We start from the raw sequence: 15,586 nt of genomic DNA, 5'->3' as shown, positions 1-15,586 counted from the left end.
TCACCTAGAGGTGAGGCTTGTGGGAGAGAAGCAGAGGTAATGCATACAACCATACACTCTCACAGATACAGACCCAGAAACACACATGTGTTCATACACACATGTTCACATACACACACACACATGCTCACACACTCTCTCTCACACACACAGAGGAAATAAGTAATCTCGAACCCTTGTGTGCTTATCTATGTGTGTGTGAGTCTGAATGCATATGTGTATTTGCGCATATATTTGTGTATGCGTATGTGTATGTTTCTGGGTGTCTAGGTGTGTGCATACCAGTGTGTATATGTGAGTATGTATAAATGAGTGTGTGTGTGTGTGTGTGCGTATGTATGTCAGTGCGTATGCATGCATATGAGCTTATGTGTGTATGTGTGTGTATAGGTGTGTATGTATGTATGTATGCATGTGTGTATCTCTGTATATGCATGTGTATGTTAATATTGTGTTAACTTAGAAAACTCTCAGAACAAGTTTATAATAATACTGCTCTAAGCCCCAGAATATGCTTACTAAATGATGGAAGGAAGGAAATTTCCCACATCACCAGCTGGCAACAGTACAGAGAATAGTTCATCTGTTTATAATTTCAGGAAAGGCAGGAAAGAGGAGCAATACTTCATGAGTGTGGTCAAGTAAGATGGCTCAGAGGAAAAGGTGCTTGCTACCAAACCTGAGGACCTGAGTTCCATCACCAGAACTCACAAAGTGAAGGAGAACACTAATTCCTGCAAACTGTCCTCCAATCTCCATAGGCACACTGTGGCATGTGCATTCCTATACAGATGTACACAGCACAGACACACACACACACACACATCAAAAAACAAAGGATTATCACCTCTATGTAAAGTTATACAAGGAGTTCAATTTACTAAAAATAAATCTTGTTCCACTCTCTATGTTTCTATCACTTGCAAGGGAAATCTTTCTTTATGAATCTACGTGATTCTAATGCCAGATGTGGTGGTTCCAAAGAAAACGGCCCCCATAGGCTCACAGAGAGTGGCACTCTTAGGAACTATGGCTTTGCTGGAGTAGGTGTGGCTTTATTGAAGGAAGTTTGTCATTGTGGTGGGTTCTGATGTCTCAGATGCTCAGACCAGGCCAGGTGTTCACAGTTTCATCCTGCTGCCTGCAGACCCAGATGCAGAGCTCTCAGCTCAAAGGAGAAGCAGGGGGGTTCTTTGCAAGGGGGAACCTCTGGGAGTGGGCAGAGTTTGAGATATAATTTTTTTTTTTTTTGGCTTTTCAAGACAGGGTTTCTCTGTGTAGCCCTGGCTGTCCTGGAACTCACTCACTCACTCTGTAGACCAGGTTGGCCTTGAACTCAGAAATCCCCCTGCCTCTGCCTCCCAAGTGCTGGGATTAAAGGCATGCGCCACCACTGCCTGGCGAAATATATAATTTTAATTTAAAAAAAAGAAAAAAGAAAGAGAGAGGGGGGGGGAGAGAGAGAGAGAGAGAGAGAGAGAGAGAGAGAGAGAGAGAGAGAAACTATTTTTAAAAACCCTATAGACTTATAGAAAGTTAGTAGAGGTAGCTTAGAGCTTAGTTGAAGGAAATATTTCACTGTGGGCTTTGAGGTCTCAGTTGCTAAAGTAAGTCACATTCTTTTTCTGTTGCCTGCAGGTCCAGATACAGAATTCTCAGCTCCTTTTCCATCACCATATCTGCCTGTGTGTCACCATGCTTCCCTTCATAATGACAATGGTCTAAGCCTCTGAACTGTAAGTCACCCCTGATTAAATAGTTTGCTTTGTAAGCACTGCCACTGTTATAGTGTCTCTTCATGGCAATAGAAACCATGACTAGATATAAGTCATATTCAATCTTCTAATAGAAGAAAGACTCCATCATCAGAGGTAGTTATACATGTCAGAGGTATTTAAGTGGTAGTTAAAATTGTCACAGTATTTATAAATACATTTTCATGATCCACTTACATATATCTCTTCTGATCCAGTTTAAATAACAGAATATGAAGGAAAAATGAACATTTTACCATACATCCACACTTTAGGTCAGCAAAGTTTTCCATATCAATATTTGAACCCTCTACATGTTAGAAAATATCAAATCCAAATACAAGCTAAACTGCCATTGGGGTTTAGTTACAAAGAGAGCAGCTGAAAGATTTTACAACATAATAATCTTTGCATTTTGTGAAATGCAATACTACAGGGATTTTACTTACATATGTATTTATTTTTGCTGAAATTCCCATCATATACCAATGCTGCAAAGCATAAGACATCGCAGCTTGCTTATCTGTGCCTTAGCAAAGTCTCCAGGAGGAAGCCTCAGTAGCACCTTCAAAAGATCAATCAGCAGGAGTGCCACATGAAGCTGTTTTTCATCACAATTTAGAGAAACTTGCTTATACCTTGGAGTCAGACTTTAAAGAAATACTCTAGTGTATGCTCTGATAACCACGAAGTAATAACCATTTGAAAGAACTTGAAGAGGAGTCAACTTCTCAAAGTCATCTACGGCTGAATTATTTACTTTGATGGCAGATACCAAAAGAAGTTTTATTCATCAAAGAATGTAGTTTAAATGTGTTTGAATGTGTGTGTGTGGTGAATGAATGTACCGGTACATGCAGGTGCAGGCACACATGGTGTTAACAGGTATCATCTTATAGTTATTTCCAAATCATTCTGAGACTGTCTCTCATTGGTTGATACATATATCATTTCTTCAGCTGGGCTGTCCAGACAGCTAAATCCTGTCTTGGCCTCCCAGTGGATCTTCTATCATTCTGGGGTTTTATATGGGAGCCAGTGACTCTAATTCAGACTTTCCTGTTTGAACAGTAAGCCTTTAATCACTGAATCATATCCTCAGTCTTAGAAGTTCTAAACATTCTCTTCTTACTAAGTTAGAAGACACTTTAGTGCTTACCAACCTCAGACATCAGATTCTTAAGGAGAAATTAACAGAACCCTGAAGCTCAGTGATAGTGAACCTTTAGTGTGACTAATGCTTGCAGTAGCCATCAACATAGTTTTCACGATTTTCTTATACTCGCTGGGATAAGCTGGTGCCCCCAAAAAAGTAATCTACAAAACACTGTATGAAAACAATCTGACCCAGACTAAACATTACTCTCATCTTAATTGGCAAGAGTGCTTTTAACATAGACTCTATATTCTCCTTTATGGTTTTACATTCACTTCTAATTCTTCATTAGCCTAAGGAGATACTTAAAGAAACAGAGTTCTTCCCAATGAAATGTCCCCATCTTCTATGTGGTGATAAAATTTAAGAAAGTTCAATACAAAAATATGAAAAAAATAATTTTAATATAGACTATTTTGGTAATTTTATTAAGTATATGAAGATTAAATTTGGAAGAAAATCGGCCTAGAAAGATGTTTCAATTGCTAAGAGCCCTGGTTACTTTTCCAGTAGAACAAGGTTCTTCAGTTCCTAGTACCCACGTGGAGGCTTAATTACTCTAACTTCAGAACCAGAAACTCTAACGCCCTCTTCTGGCTATCTTAGGCACACTATACCCAGTACACATTGTGTAGTATACAAACTTACATATATGCAGGCAAAACATCCATACATATAAAATAAAAATAAATATAACTTTTAAAAACTAGAAAAAACCAAAACACATTCAATTTATAAGCCAAGGGATACTCCAATGATGAATGGTTATAGACCCTTAAAAGAAAAGCAGTAGATGATTTTTCTGGGCAAAAACTCAATGTGTATACTTTGTTACAGAGAACACTGGCTCTTCAGTCACCTTCCCAAGCAATGGCAAATACTCAAAAATGCCTTCCAGAGAGCTAGCTGGAGGCATAGTGTTGGCACATTTTGGAAGAAATATGTATGGTCTTTCCTATTCAAGCATGCATGCTGTTCAGAACCATCAAGTTTAGAAAAAGGAAGACTTTCTTCTCAGCTAACCATGCAACTGTACCGGTGGGAAAACAGAGCTAACATGATTTTAAGCCATCATTCTTAGTGATACTAATCACTGCCATTGACTGAGCACTTACTATGTGGTAAGCACCACACTGAGTCCTTTACCTACTGTCCATCTATCTCCCAAATGTTTAATGGTATCACTGTAATGCCTCATTCCTTCATTAGCTTACAGAAATCACCAGAGTTTAAGTGGTATCATATCATCCTCTTGGTTGTCACTCTCTGTGTCTTAAATATAGTGTTCATCTTAGACCACTTGTTTTTCAATATTTCAAGTGCCAATCATTTCATTATTCTTCCTCTTTATTTATTCCATCCATATGTATGCCCCTGTTAATGATATTACATGTGTGAAGGTGTTGAAAAAGGCCAGAAGGAGAGTCACACCCTCTCAAGTTGGAATTACAGGAGACTGTCAGACATACTAGATTAGTTCTAGAAACCAAACACAAGTTCTCTAGAACAGTGAGCTGTTAACCACTGAGCCAACTCTCTCTAGCCCCTTGAATGTCAAACTTTATTCCATTGCTATCTTAATGACCCTTGAGTCAAATCTTTGACTTTGAAATTTTCTCAGAGAACAAGAGACTCTAATATTTACTGGATTGATGTCTCCCAGGCTTATTCCTCCTTGTGTGTTCCATTACATTTACTCAGTATACGTTCTGTAAAGTTGCTTATGTTATGAAATCCACACATTATCAAAAAACAGCTTTCATTCTTTAAGAAGACTCATTGTAATTTCTACATTGGATTATTAACTCCAGATTTTTTTCCTTGGAGTTTCAGAACAATGAAGAATAATAGGAACTAAAGTTATTTTAAGGAAACTAATATTATGAAAACATTTCAATAAATGCAAATAATCTAGTAGAATGAAAGATCAACCTATTATTAAGAATCCACTCTGATGATAATTTGGCACTGAAGTAAAGTTATATATGACAGGCAAAGCATTGAGTGATACTGAAGCAGAAAAGCATAAAACAGAGCTACAGAGATGGGTCCACAGTTAAGAACACATGCTAGTCTAGCACAGGATCTAAGATTTTAGTTCCTAAAAGCTACATCTGATAGCTCACTTCCACCAAGTGTAGAGCTTCTAATGCCCTCTTCTGCCCAACATGAGCACATGCAATCATACACATACTCACATGTGTGCGCACATACATGCACACGCACAGGCACAGTTAAAATGAATAAATCTTTGGTTTAAAGCCACTACAACAATGAGATAACTTTCAACTCCTCACTCATCAATTATAGAAGATAATTTGTAGCTGCCACTCTGGTATATTAGCACTACACATTTTTATGCACCCCAATATCCAGGATGCTGACTCTACTTCATGAGTACATCTGGTTTAGAAAGGCATAGACTATGCTGCCTGCATTCCTTCTGGGAGGAGACCTTTTGGGAATCTTGAAATTTTTAGAGACTCTTATCTCTCTTTTCCTATGATGGTACATGTTGGTCATGCCTCTGAGAAGCTATGTCACAAAAATCTCAAAACAAAATAAAGAAATGAGGTCTTAGACCCGAGCAGGCTGAACATACAGCCCATCATTTTCCTCTTGCTTAATTTATTCTACGAATAAAAAGCCTGACAAAGGTGCTCCCAAAGAGCTTAGGAGACAAAAACAGCAGTGGGGACTAGAGTGACATCGGAAACCCAGGCTCTGCAAATAACACTGTCCTTGGGAAATGAACGACCCTGATCAAACTTTGGAACAACTGTTGGGACTTTGCAGCACACCAGTCTGCAGGACCAAGGCTTGTTGTTTTTTCTTAGTAATACAAAGATTAATTTATTCTTTGAATTTTTTGTACATTCCTTTAAGCATTGTAGTTTGATGGTAGCTGTTTAGCAGGGACCTCTTTGCAACTGTCCCTAATGGTTCCTAGGCTATCTCCATACCAATTGTATGTTCTCCTTTGTGTTATTAAGATTCCTGAGTCTAGTTAGTGCTGTCCACACTTCCAGGGTGTGTGCAGGCAACCTACCACAGCTATGTCCCAAGAGGAGAGTAACTCTGCCTTACTGAGGGGCGTTTGAGCTGTGTGTGAATACTACCACAAGAATAAGTAGCAGATGGGAACTAGATGTAGCAGAGAGCTGTTTTCCTGCATGTGTGTGCCTGTGACCTGAAGTGTAGACAATAGTCATCAGAAACAAAGCAGAAAAGCAGAAGAAAGAGAGAAGGGAGTAAGAGGGCATTAGAAAAGAGAATCCTTAGAAAGATGAAAACATATAGCGTGGTTTGTATAAGCAAAGCATGGGTAGATACCACCTGCTCAGGAGCTAGGTGGTTTTGCATGAGTTTGTCTTTGCATAGTGAAGGCTCCTTAGCTCTTTGGACCCACTCTTACTCATCTGCAAAATGGGATTTAATGGCTGCACTCTGCATCTATTTCAAGTTTCAAAGATTCCCTTTTCAATGAACTCTTCTCAGAGACAGAGCTGAGAGACCATGTAAAAAGACAAGAACAATCTAGAATTAAAATTTAAACTTAGGTTATACACATACATTGTATCGAATAAGCTGAAAAGCTCTCACAGAAAAGAAAACTGAAGCTCATGAACAATGGAAACAAGACAGAAGAATTGAGCAGTTGCAGAGTGGGTGACCTGTCAGAGGCTACGTAAAGAAATAGGCAGCAACAAGCCAGAGTACGAATTTCACACCTGACCATGAAGCCAAGGAGCAGGGAAGCCAGGCTTCCACAGATAGAATTTGTGACAGGATGAAATCAAATTATTATGGCATGCATTCCACTTTTTAATGTTAATATGACACCTCTGAGATGCCAAGGAGATGACAGTATGTCCTTAGTGTCAGTTGTACCCAATGCTGATGGCAAGTGTGAAAGTTAGTGTGTGGCTGCCCCAGGATGGACAAACAACCACTTGAGAAAGCCTGTTTTTCCTATGGGGTCCTTTCGTACTAAACCCAGCATTTTGCATTTTTCATTCTTCATTGACTTGATGCCCCAGATGGACTGAAAAACTTTTTTTCTGAGCCTCTTTCAGGCTCATCCAGCTGGAATGTTTGCATTTCCCACCCTCACCCAAGGGTTGTCTAGACTCCAAATGTCTAGCCCAGTAAAACCCAAAGGGGTATAGATGTGAGCTCATGATCCACACAATCACCCAGGGAAGAAAGCCAGAACCATGGCAAATGGAAAAGGAGACAAAGATCCAGGGGAAATGCTATAACCATGAGGGAAGAACTTTTAAGGGTTTTGGCCATGTTGTCTAGAGGGATAGAGGTTTGGGGCAGAAATAGTCAATATAGAGCACATGCCACATTTGACAAGGACATACAAGAATGCCACTACACTTACTATCGGAAATTAAAGAATTAAAATAGCATCCCAGAGAATGTTTCTTTTGTGTACATGCATGTATCCATATGCATGAGGAGGTTACAGGTTCTTAATTTCTCACCATTCTTTTCCCTTTGTTGAACAGGGTTTCTCGCTGAACCCAGAGACCCATTATTCAGCTAAACTGATTGGCCTGGGAGATTCTCCTGTGTTATGTGTATCAACACTGCAATTCCTTATTCAACTGACAGACTCGGAACGGGAATCAAGACCCAGAGCATCATGCTACACTGGCATTGCTTAACCCATTAAGCCACCTCCCCAGCTCCCACTGATGAAGTTACTAATCAAAATGGAGTTTTAGACTTGTTGGCTGACAGGAGATTAAAGTAAACTTGGGTTTCTATATTTATGTTGCAATAACAAAGCAACAGCAAACCAGTCTTGCTTATCAAGGAAACTTAGGAAGCAATGACGAAAGAATTCAGGAACAAAGTATATCTTCCATTGCTATCCCATTTATTTGGCATAGTCTCTGGGAAAATCTCCAACACAGACAAGAAAAGCTGCTGGAGCTGGGTCAGGAACACTCAGCACACGAACTGGACTCCATGTTTTCTTATTTTGTTTTTAAGAAAGATAATGTACATGCAGTTGGGTAGAGAGGTAGTTGATGGAGACGTTTGGAATAAATGAGAGGAGAAAGGGAAATATGATGTACATATATTGCACGGAATTTTCAAAAAACAAACAAAAGCATTGTATTTTTATTATTTAAAATGGGAAAACATATGCTACTAAAGAAAAGAGTTGTGAGAGAATTACCTTTAGTTTTTAATAAATGTTCAAAAAGCTTAGTAAACTTAGTAAATATAAAAACTTAGGTTAAGAAGAGGCAAAATAGCCTATGATATGGCAGGTGTATTATGTGTGAGTATTGATTCTGACTCAACTACAAAAATCCACTTTTAAGATGAAGTTGAAAATTCTATTTTGGCCAGAGTGTTAGATGCAAGCTGTTTGTAACTTAGGATATGCTTAAATTTTTAATCAAGTTCATATTCCCATCAAATATATTTAGATTGTTTTATTTTATGTGTCTAGATGTATTGTTTGTACACATGTCTCATGTATATGCCTGGTGACCACAGGCATCAGCAGATTGAATCCCTGGAACTGGAATTATTGAGGGTTTTGGGTAACTCTTGTATGCCTATGATGGGAATTTGGTAACGAAATAAAAATGGAAATTTTATGTGATATAAACAACTCTCTACTTCTTTGAGTGTTTGAAAATATCTGAAATCAAAGGAAATAGCTAGTGTTACTGCTCGCTTGGTTGAGCTTTTCACACACCAGATTATGTTGATGAAGATAAAAAGATTAATTGTAATTTCCATTACACATTAAAAAAAACCTGAGGCACTCTCAGCTTTAAAAATGTATCCTCAGTTAAGTGTCTAGACACAGCCCAGCAGTTCTTTGCCCTAGTGCTATTTAACCACTCAGAAACCCACTGTAGTTACTATCTGTGTGGGATGCTTTGCTTATCTTCTTCCTGCCTACCTATCTTCTATTGGTTCAATGTTTACATACAGAGAAAAGAAACTACACTAACTGGTCCTCTAAATCTTAGCTGCAGAGGTCAGTTTTCAAGATACAAAAAGTGTAAGCTAATGCAACATGATATTTAAAATAATAAAATGAATCTATTTAGAGGACAAGACCGCTTGACACTTTTGCCTGGGAAGGAATCAGATCACCATGATAAATACCTAAGGCACGACTATTTCCTTGTACTTAACTGTGCACACCCACCACTCTGCTCTGTTATCAGCCTCCTGTTTATACTCCTGATAACAAAGAGCTAGGCTACTTCCCTGACCAGTCGCAGCCACAAGTCTGATGGGTCTTCTCCTCTTTTTCTTTAATTTTACTTATTTATTATTTATTTTTGGTGGGTGTGGCGACAAGTCTAGAGAAATGGCTCAGAAGTTAAGAGACTCTGCTGTTCTTTCAGAAGACCAAAGCTTTGTTCCCCACATCCATGTCAGGCAGCTTACAATGTTCAGTCACTCCAGTTCCATACACTTCACGGTTATATTAACCACAAGTGCACACACATACACAAATGAAAATAAAATATTTTCTATTTAAAGATGTTGTGTATAGAAATGATTGGGTGATTTTAGGTGAATAAGAAGGAAAAAGATAAATGCGGACTTTTAGTATTTTATACTTGTGGAAAATGACAATAAATTCCTAGATATTGCAAGACTTGATTTCCATGATCATTCATGTGGAATATATTCATCTTGGCAAAAATGTGAGAAATTATAACAGCTAATTGCTTTTAGAGGTACTATCAAGATGTTAACCAGATGTGAATCCAGTATAACTACACTGTTTGGGAGCTTGACACAGAAAGATCAGACATAGCTAAATGCGAGAAGCTAGCTCAATACACAAACAAACATCAAACAGGAACCAAGGAAGATCCCAACAAGACATTAGACATCATTCCTTTTATGAACAAATAATCACTAAGACAAAGTCAAAGCCATTTCACATTAAAAGCAAAGGTCTAAGTGAATTTTAATTTTAATTCAATATTCTATTTGTCTCCCACACATGCAGACCAATAGCAATTTATCCATTCACCAGGAAACATCATTATAGAAAAAAAAATCACTGAGTTCAAATTACAGAGGTTAGATAAGCCTTTGTTCTTTTTCACATTGAAAACGTTTCGTTTAGAGTCCCATCATTATATTTCTCTTTTGTCATTTCTGACAATTTAAAAGTAGAAATAATTATACTGCCAATTTGTTTTCTATCGCAGCTGTAACAAATCAGTATGAACCTGACGAACTGACTCACAAGCACCTACTCTCTCAGGGTTCGTGGGTCTGACATGAGTCTCCTGTCCAGGCCCAAATCAAAGTAATCTCGGAGTTTTATTTCCTTTTGGACACAGCAATGGAAAGTCTGATCCTCTCTTGCTGGGTGTGCTGGCTGAATTCAGATCAGGTCACAGGGCCATCTGCACACCATAGCTGAGAAGCATTCCCAGCTTGTTAGATCCCTGCATTCCCTGCCTCACAGTTCCCTCACCACTCAAGGCCGGTGCTCCAGGTAGAGTACTTTTCGTACCACATCTTGCTCCTCACTCTTAGGTTCTTCTGTCTCCTTCTCACCATAATAAGAAAACACCTGTGCTTTTTAAGGATTGCTGAACATAGACTTGAGAATTCAGAGGTCTCCCCGCCCACAAGATTTCCTTTTGCCACAGGAATTATAATATCCATGGGTTCTGAGAAATCAAGTGTCCACATCTTTGAAAAACATATATAGTTCAACACAATATATCATTTAATAGTACAATAAAGCAAGATCTAAACTAAAAAATGAGAATTGTATACATTTTAGCCACTGTTCTCTTTATGATACTGATTTAAGACAAAGTACAGTTTAATTGTGGGTAGAGATGCTAGGCCCTGCTTTTCCTTGCCTTCTACTTATGAATTTTTTGACATTCTTGGCTCAGCTTCATTCACTGAAATTTCTGGGACTGGTGTGATGGCTCAGAGCTTAAGAGCATTTGCTGCTATTGAGGATGACAGGAGTTCAATTTCCAAAACTCACAGCTCACAACTACCTGTTCTAGCACCAATGAATCTGATCTGATTCCTCCTCTGGCTTCTACAGATACCTGCATGAAACCACATGTATGAGCACTCACATGGGCATGTGTGTGCACAAACAAATAAAAATAAATATTTTAAGAAAGAATTTGGAGCCAGGCAGTGGTGGCACATACCTTAAATACCAGCACTTGTGAGGCAGAGGCAGGCAGATTTCTGAGTTCGAGGCCAGCCTGGTCTACAGAGTGTGTTCCAGGACAGCCAGGGCTACACAGAGAAACCCTGTCTAGAAAAACAAAAAAAAAGAAAGAAAGAAAGAGAGAGAGAGAGAGAGAGAGAGAGAGAGAGAGAAAGAGAGAAAGAGAGAAAGAGAGAAAGAGAGAGAGAGAGAAAGAAAGAAAGAATCTGGAAATAGACACAGAGAGAGAGAGAATAGTGATAAAACTTCAACCAATGAAATTTATCTAAATTTCAAATTTAGAAAAATTTTATTTATTCTAATAAAAATAATAATAAAATAATAAAATAATAAAATAATAAAAAGTTTATTGAAATTTATCAATAGCCTTTTAAGATTTTTCTTGAAATCTGTTTAGAAGCTATTTCACTGGGGCCCATGTCCAAATCTCTCCAGCATATTTACAAACAAAACAATCATATGTTTTAAAATGTATTCTCTATGAAAAGAACAACATCTAACAATTAAACAAGGTATTTCTTCCTGTATCAACCTTGCTAGGCAAAAATTAACCTAAAATTTCATTTTTTTCCTATTTTATTAAGTGAAGCTACTTTGAGGCAGAAGAGTGAGCCAGGCCGAACTAAGTTCAATGCAGTACTATGTGCTTATTTCTTTACTTTCTGAATTTTTTTTAAAATGTATTTTTAACAATTCTTGGGATTCATGCTGTAGTTACAGAGATTGGAACTTTACAAACTCACAGGTGAAGCAAAGATACTTAACAAAAATTTAGAAGGTGACAAAACCCTGAGGCTTTTGATCAAAGTGTTCTACCTTTGATATCAAGATGGGGGTTGCCATGATGGTTATTTCCTGACTACATGGCCAGTTCAGACTCCTCTCACCTTTCCCGAGGCACTGATAAAGTCCAGGAACAGCAAAGGAGCAGCTTTCTTACTTTGGTTTCTACCATCAGTGGCTTTTCTTAGTTGTCAGGAAGAGCCAACTACACAGCCTAAGTATAATCCACATAAATGGACTTCCGTTGCATAAACAAATCACTACCAATATTTAATATCAATGGCAAAAAAAGAGAAGGAGGAATGTTTAACCTATCCCACTGATTAGGGCCAGGTTTTCAATGTGCCCTGCAACCTCTTTTAAGGGGAGCATTCAATTTTTGATGAGATGTTAAAAAAACAATAAGCAATCTGGTAGCCATGACATAGATCCAGGAAAGTAAATGACAACTGATAACAGTTGAACCAAGGTTTGTGCACTTTAAGTGTGCATCCTAATAGTGAGCTGCATTCCCAGGTTCCAAGGCCTCAAGACACACCAGCATTACTGCATATGAAATGGAACCTGGCTTATTGCCAGATTGTGACATAAAACGGGAGGAAAAAACAATGAAAAGCAGAGGAGGGAGGAAAGAAAGTTATAGAGTATAGTATGAGCAGTAATGTCAACTCTGATAGAATTTGAAAATCCACTGCCCATGGCAACAGATATAGTTGAGAGGCAGAGCCTGACAGAATGCTTTTGGAGATGTTGTGATACACATCTTTTACATGGTAAGCACTTAGATACAAAGCGACTGAGCAGAAGAAACTAGACAGCTATTGTCCATGAGGCAGAATAGATACTCAAGAAGAAAAGTGTGGAGGCTTTATGTAAAACTATAGCAATCAAGAAACAATGTACAGACTTGGCAATCACCTCACAGACCATAGCAATCCAACCCAGAGACCAGGATAAGAATTGTACTGCATGTACAGCCTGTGGGAGGCAAAAGAGAGGGGTCAAATGGCCTGGGAGAAAAGAGAGAACGTAAGTGCTACTTGCAAATTTGATATTTATAAAATAATTATGTTTTTACTTCATCTAAAGAAAAAAATTCAGATGAATCGTAAACTAGAATGTGAAAAATATTAAAACCAGAAAAAATAATATTCCTATACAATAAGACAAATATATACAGAAAAAAATGATGAAATATCTTCGAAGTAGGAAGGTCAAAATAACTTGTTAATGTGTACAATGGAAGACTATAGACTGTAAAAGGTATTGCTGAATCTTATAAAACAAACAATGTTGTCTTGAAAAAAGAGGATGAAATTACTCATGTTAATAAGCAAAGAAAAAAAGGAAATCTAAACAGGAGACAAAATAATTAACCACATATTCACCTCCCATTCTGGAGCGAGTAAAGTTTCTGCTCAACTCTGGGACAGCTTGTGGTTAGCAGTTATTAGTTGTTATCCAAAAACTGGACACAACACACACTGTTCTACACAAGACATTCCACACGACAGCTGCACACACCTGGGAGGTGATCCCTCACTGAAGGTGGTGACATGTATGTACCGAGTATGACTGGGTAGTTTTACAAATGTTCTTCAGTTAACATTTATTCCACTAGTTACTTTCCTCATTGCTGTCAGGAAACACCTGATAAAAGCAACTTAAGGAAAGTTTAATTTTGACTCCTGGGTCACAGCTAGGAACTTGAGTTGCTGTCTTGTTTGGGTTTTATTGCTGTGAAGAGACACCATGACCTCAGCAACTCCTCTAAAGGAAACCATTTAATTGAGGCTGGATTACAGTTTCAGAGGTTTGGTCCACTGTCCTCATGATGGGAAACACAGAAGCATAAAGGCAGACATGGTGCTGGAGAGAAAGCTCTGGGAGTTTTACATCTTGAATTGTAGGCAGCCAAAGGGGACTACAAGCCAAGTGAGAGGAGGTTGAAGAGATGAGAAGTCAAAGCCTGCTCTCACAGTGGCACACTTCCTCCAACGAGGCCACATCTATTCCAACAAGGTTATACCTCCTAATAGTGACATTCCCTAATGGCCAAACATTCAAACACCTGAGTCTATGGGGACCATTTCTATTCAAACCACCAAGATAATCATTTGGATCTGAAGTCTGGAAGCAGATAAAGGATGCTGGACTCTGCTACATTCCTCCTTGTTTTTCTTCTTACTCAATCTGTGACTCTAGGTGCTACTCACATTCAGGCTTGGTCTTTGTTCTTCAGTTAAAACTCTGAAAAAAAAAAACTCTGACTGAAATGCCCAGAGGTGTATTTTCTAGGTGATTCCAAATGCAGTTAAGTCAACAATTAAGATGAACCATCCAAACAACTGAATATGTGAAAATTTATCATGTAAAATATATTAGGGGTCTAGAGATAACGCTGTGGTTAAGAATGTGTACTGCACTCTTACACATATTAACACATATTTACATATAACTAAATGGAAAAACAAATATTTTAGAACAAAACAGTGTTAGAAGAAAAGGATATAATCACTTTCTGAAACATAGGATCTACATTAAACTGAGGTTCTACCCTGCCCTTTAAAACAGCAAATATATTCAGCCTTGAGTGATGGCATGAAGCAAAATTCCCTTAAACACATGAAAAGCCCTGCTGAGCTGGCAACACCTTTAAATGCCATTTCCTGCTGCACATGTGCCTTAAGTAGATCTGGTGATTACATGGGGAGAAAAATATTATTGTTATTTTAAAACTCTGAAGTAATCAGTATTTTAAAATAAAACATACACTTCCTATAACAATTTAGAATTAATAAAAATAAATTTTCAGCAAATAATATTATGTTATCCTCCCTAATTGCTAATTACTTGCTTTTTATAACACATATTAATAGCATACGTTAATGAGGTACACCGTGATCTTCTTTGTCATTTATTTTAGTTAGGGCTTCTATTGCTATGCTCAACAGTATGATTAAAAGCAACTCGGGAAGGAGAGAGTTTATTTTTTATTACAGTTTCTCATCATAATCCATCATTGAAGGGAATCAGGGCAGGAACTCACTCAAACAGGACAGGAACCTAGAGGCAGGGGCTGATACAGATGCAAAGGCCATAAAGCAGTACTGCTTACTGGCTTGTTTTTCAGAATTGTTCAGCTTGCTTTCTTATAGCAAGGACCTCTTGCCCAGGGATGACAATGTTCCACTTGGGGAAGGGCCCATGCCAATCCACATCAATCACTAACTAAGAAAGTTCAAGGCAGTGTTCCCCATACCTCAGACAATGTGATGGAGGCATTTGTCAGTGATCGGTACTTTTTCCCAAATGCTCATATCAAGTTGGCATACAATTAGCTAGCACACCATTTTGTCAAGCCAGATCATTTTTATTTTATTTAGATTTTATTTTTATTTACCTGTATATGTGTAGCTTGAGTGAATATCTGTCATAATAAAATCTCCTGGCACTGGAGCTATGAGCCTTCAGACTTGAATGTTAACAACTGGTCTCACGGCCTCTGCAAAAACAAATATGCTTAACTAAATAAAGGAGAAATGAAACACTCTGAAACCTGTCCTGGGTGACAAGCAATGATGAAAACATGAACAAATAGTTTTTCAAGTCCAGTTATAAGAACAGGGTTCTCTGGGCTGGAGCAGACACAGAGTCGGTCTGCTCCTGTCCTGTTGA

General features: G+C 38.1%; 1 protein-coding gene across 5 annotated transcripts in view; it reads right to left on the bottom strand.

Annotated features, from left to right (window-relative positions):
• The window catches only part of Ctnna2 (catenin alpha 2), a 1,083,974-nt gene that overhangs the window by 1,003,692 nt on the left and 64,696 nt on the right, over nt 1-15,586 (bottom strand). For 2 of the 5 annotated variants that reach the window (XM_028762289.1, XM_028762293.1), the window contains exon 2: nt 15,312-15,413. The exons of the other annotated variants lie outside the window; for them this stretch is intronic. In XM_028762289.1, the coding sequence (XP_028618122.1) occupies nt 15,312-15,345 (34 nt within the window). In that variant the 5' untranslated portion in view covers nt 15,346-15,413. The remainder of the gene's footprint in view (nt 1-15,311; nt 15,414-15,586) is intronic. 5 annotated transcript variants of the gene reach the window in all.

The sequence above is a fragment of the Grammomys surdaster genome, unplaced genomic scaffold (assembly GCF_004785775.1).
Source record: "Grammomys surdaster isolate TR1022 unplaced genomic scaffold, NIH_TR_1.0 133, whole genome shotgun sequence".
Taxonomy (NCBI): Eukaryota; Metazoa; Chordata; class Mammalia; order Rodentia; family Muridae; genus Grammomys; species Grammomys surdaster.
Note: the sequence above shows the minus strand (reverse complement) of the source record. Positions and strands in the feature narration are given on the sequence as shown.